Source organism: Rhodotorula paludigena (genome assembly GCF_050403205.1).
Source record: "Rhodotorula paludigena JCM10292 DNA, Rt_paludigena_JCM10292v1_ctg25, whole genome shotgun sequence".
In the NCBI taxonomy this organism is placed as follows: Eukaryota; Fungi; Basidiomycota; class Microbotryomycetes; order Sporidiobolales; family Sporidiobolaceae; genus Rhodotorula; species Rhodotorula paludigena.
The window spans coordinates 265622-269717 of record NW_027481433.1 but is presented as its reverse complement, the minus strand read 5'-3'; the positions used below and the strand labels follow the sequence as shown (position 1 = coordinate 269717).

Sequence of the window (4096 nt, the reverse complement as noted above, 5' to 3'; positions counted from 1 at the left end):
CAAGCGCCTCGTGGCGAGCAAAAGAGAGCAACTCGAAGAAGAACGCGGCTACGCGGCTCCAACGCAGGACAGCGTGGAGGCTCGGGCAGGACGTGCACTCGAGCTCATTCGAGACCGGCTGCTGAGAAGGGTACTGCTTGTATGTCAAGAGGGCACCGAGGTTGCATCTACAGAAACGGAAGAGTCGGAGCGAAAGGACCGGAAGAGGAGGGGTAGGGAAAGTGTCTGTGCCAGAGCTGCGCAAGGCCGAGTCAGCGTGACTGCCACAACACACCAAGCGCTAAACGCACCGTCTATGCCCTACTTGGCGGCGTTGCCGGTGCTCGAGGGTCCGCCGCCGAGGTGAGTCTGCGGGTCTGCGACAGTCGAGTACGCCTTGGCGGGCTGCAGGACGGGGAACGAAGCCGTGTTGGAGCGAGAGCCGAAAGCGTCGGGCATCAGGGGCTGCGGAACAGAGCCCGAGAGTCAGCGTGCGAACGAGGCGCAAGGGAAGAGTGCTCGTCAGGCGGACATGAGCTGCACCGCGCGCAGCGCCTCGAGCGCAGCCCGCACGCGTCCACAGGCAAGCCAGGACCACTCTGCACGACCGGCGCCGACCAGACTCGATCCGGCGATAAGAGCAGGACGAGGCGGGGCGAGTCTGGGGGCGAAGGTTGCCGGCGAGGGCTCGTTCGACGCCTCGTCGCGACTCGAGCGGGCGAACGACACCTTCAACAGACTCGCCCGCATCACATTGCCCACCAGCGCGAGCCCCAGCCCCGTACAAGCCGCGGCCGCCGAGTTGGGGAAAGAGGCTGCCCCACTCGGCTCGAACGACGACCCCAAAGCGACAGAGGACGAGCGGAAGGACGCACAATGATGGGACCGTAGTCAACGGCACGCTCGATGGCGTACATGTCCGGCAGGCGCACCTGGCCGAGCGCACCGGTCATGTCGGGCGCGGGCGATGCAGTGAAGGGCGTCGAGGGGAGGATGCGCGGGAGCGACGTCGTCGAGGCCGTGCGCACGGCGGCGCGGACGCTAACATCGAGGTGGCGGAGAGGCATGGCGCGGTAGAAGGACGAAAGAGACGAACAGAGCGAAGAGAAAGAAGGACGATCGAGCGAATGGAATCCCCCAAGTCGAACGACTCGCGCTCAGACACACGTCCGCAGCGACAGAGTAAAACGAGCTGCAGCGCCAGCAACCGAGAACCAGAGTACCGGGACTGACCGGGAAACGAAAGGACCGGACCGCGGCAATGATCGCCGGAGCCATCTTGCGCCGCGGATTTTGACTCAACGAGATGACCCACACAGAGAGTGAATGCGTCTAGGATTACCACACACGGTACGAGGGCAGGGAAAAGGGTTACATGCGATCGAGCGGCTCGAGGGTGAGGAGGCGCATCGCGCTGCCGAGCACGTCCTTGGCCGAGACGTACAGCCACAGGCGCGCGAGCGCGACCTCCTGCGGCTGCCCGCGCACGATGAGCGTCTCCCACGCCGACGAGATGGCGTGGCACAGGCGGAACGCAAACGTGCAGATCGTCGCCGGCTCGAGCGACTTGAGCGCCGCGCGCACGACGTCCGGGTACGACGAGAGGAGGAGTACGATCTCGCGCGCCTTGGGCTCGGACAGGTGCGCGACGTTGATCGCCGTCGCGCGCTCTGCGGGCGGCGGGAGGACGACTTCGGGCGCGTTCTTGCGCTCGACCGACGACAGGCGGACGTGCGCGTACTGCAGGTAGGGGCCTGCGGCGAGCAGTCAATGTCAGGACGTCCTCAAAGAGAGCATGGCGCGCCGCAGCAGCCACTCGCGAAATCACCAAGACGCAACAACCGAGGACGCACCCGTATCGCCCTCGAACGAGGTCATGCGCTCCCACTTGAACTCGTAGTTGTTGATGCTGTTTGCAACGCCCGATCAGCATCGAGCAGACCAGCGCGATCGAGACGTCACGACGCACCGCTTGCCGGCAAAGTCCTGCACCTTGACGGCGGTGATGCCGAGCTTGTCGCTGGTAAACTCGGGGTCGTCGATCGCGGCGTACTTGGCCTCGTTCTTGCGCATGACGTCGTGCATGACGCCCTTGGACTCGTTGAGGATGTCCTCGAGGAAGACGGCCGTGCCCTTGCGCGTCGACATGCCCTGCACCATGCCAAAGTTGACGTGCTGGAGCGTCTTGGCCCACGGGTAGCCCATCAGGTCGAGCACCTTGAAGAACTGCGCATTGCCAAGGGGGGTTAGCGCCGAGTTTGACGCGGCAAGGTCGAAGCCGACGCACCTGGGCGAGGTGGAGGTCCTGCTGGCTCGCGACGACGTAGATCATCTTGTCAAAGTGGTACTTCTCGAAGCGCTCGGCCGCGCCGGCAATGTCGCGGGTGATGTAGACGCTCGTGCCGTCCTTCTTGCGCACGACCGTCTTCTCGAGCTTGTACTTGGTGAGGTCGACGATGAGGGCGCCATTCGACTCCTCGACGATGCCCGACCCCTGCAGCTGCTCGAGCGCCGACGCGCACGACGCCTGCGAGACCTGCGACTCGCCCGAGTAGACGTCAAAGAAGATGTTGAGGCGCGCGTACGTGTCCTTGTACTTGACGATCGACAGGTCACGGAACTTCTTCCACAGTCCGACCGCCGCCTCGTCGCCTGTCGAGTGGCCCCACAATTGGCATCAGTCCCGCGCATCGAGAGGGCAGCAGACCGAAAAAAGCGACAGCGGGCCACGCACCGGCCTCCATCTTGACAAAGAACTCGCGCGCGCGGTCGTGGATGGACGGGTCGCTCTCGCCGTCGCGGTTGATCTTGACGTAGACGTCGTACAGGTGGGTGATGGCGTCGCGCGCGAGCTCCTCCTCCGAACCGTAGCGCTCAAAGCCGACGGCGAGAATACCTGGTGCGGGCAGGCGTTAGTCGGGTCGACCGGAGTGACGTACTTAGAGCGCATCCAACGCACCAAACTGCTTGCCCCAGTCGCCGAGGTAGTTCATGCGGAGGACATCGTAGCCGTTTGCCTCGTGCAGGTTGGCGATAAAGGCGCCGATGATGGTCGAGCGGAGGTGGCCGGCGTGGAACGGCTTGGCAATGTTGGGCGACGAGAACTCGACGATGACGTTCTTGCCCTTGCCCGACTTGTTGGTGCCGTAGCCGTTCTTCTTGAGGAGCTTGAGGCCGGCGGGCGGCTTGTCGGCACCCGAGTCGGAGAGCGAGAGGTTGGCAAAGTGCGAAATGGCCGAGTGGTCCTCGTCCGGAGTGAGGTAGGTCTGGGTGTTGATCTGCGAGAGGACGAGGGCGAAGAACGCCTCGGTCTGGAGGTTGAACGAGACAAAGGCGCCGGCAGCCGAGATCGAGGCGAGGTACGGCGTCGGCTTGAACTGCGGGCGGGAGCAGCAGAGAGTCAGCGTTCGCACTCGTTTGTTGCTTTCACTGCGCGGCCGGGCGTAGGCGTCGACCGCGTAGCAGCTTCGTAGACCAGCAAAGCTGCACCGCCTCGAATGCGACGAGTCTCCCGCTGATCTCGCCAGCGCATGCCCGCTGCGCCTGATTTCCCCCGAGAAAACGGCGACTCACGGCGGCGACGATCTTGTCGGCAACCTCGTTGGGCTTTGCCTTGAGGCGGAAGCGCGGGCACGCGACGACAAAGTCGCCGAGGGCGTTCTTGCCCGTCTTGCCCGACTCTACGCCCTCGAACGCCTTGTCGAGTGCGACCTCGGGAAGGGTGTCGACGATGAACTGGGCCGCGGCGAGCTTGAAGAGGTCGAGGGCGGGCGTCGACTCGAGGTGCTCGGCGGGGATGGACGGGGTCGTCGGGAGCGGGAACGGCGGGAGGGAGGCCATGGCGAGGATGCTCGAGTGGAACGGGCGGGCTAGCGCGGGTCCTTGCGGGCGTGCGAGCGCGAGAGCGGCGGGGAGGCGAGGAGGGAGGAGGGGGCGGCGAGAGAGCGAGCACGCGCGGGAGAAGAAGCGCGGCGGAGCGAGGAGCGTCGTGGCGGGGATCTGTGCGAGTCTGGCACAAGCACGGCGCAGCACAGAGCAGAGCGAGAGCGCGGGATCGAAGCGAGCCAACCTTTGGACTTGGGCCAGCCAAAAATCACGCGGCGCCGACTATCCTCCA

At 64.8% G+C, this 4096-nt stretch overlaps 2 protein-coding genes across 2 annotated transcripts; both read right to left on the bottom strand.

The window, feature by feature from the left end:
• Positions 1 to 300: 300 nt before the first annotated feature.
• JCM10292_006521 (uncharacterized protein) lies at positions 301 to 1046 on the bottom strand (the record flags this gene model as incomplete). Its single annotated transcript, XM_076649584.1, has 2 exons — positions 301 to 444; positions 855 to 1046. The coding sequence occupies 2 exons, from the start codon at positions 1044 to 1046 to the stop codon at positions 301 to 303; spliced, it is 336 nt and encodes a 111-aa protein (XP_076504965.1).
• Positions 1047 to 1350: 304 nt separating this feature from the next.
• JCM10292_006520 (arginine--tRNA ligase) lies at positions 1351 to 3819 on the bottom strand (the record flags this gene model as incomplete). Its single annotated transcript, XM_076649583.1, has 7 exons — positions 1351 to 1733; positions 1833 to 1888; positions 1949 to 2205; positions 2267 to 2631; positions 2687 to 2875; positions 2939 to 3356; positions 3553 to 3819. 7 exons carry the CDS (start codon positions 3817 to 3819, stop codon positions 1351 to 1353), a joined length of 1935 nt encoding a protein of 644 aa, XP_076504964.1.
• Positions 3820 to 4096: the final 277 nt, after the last annotated feature.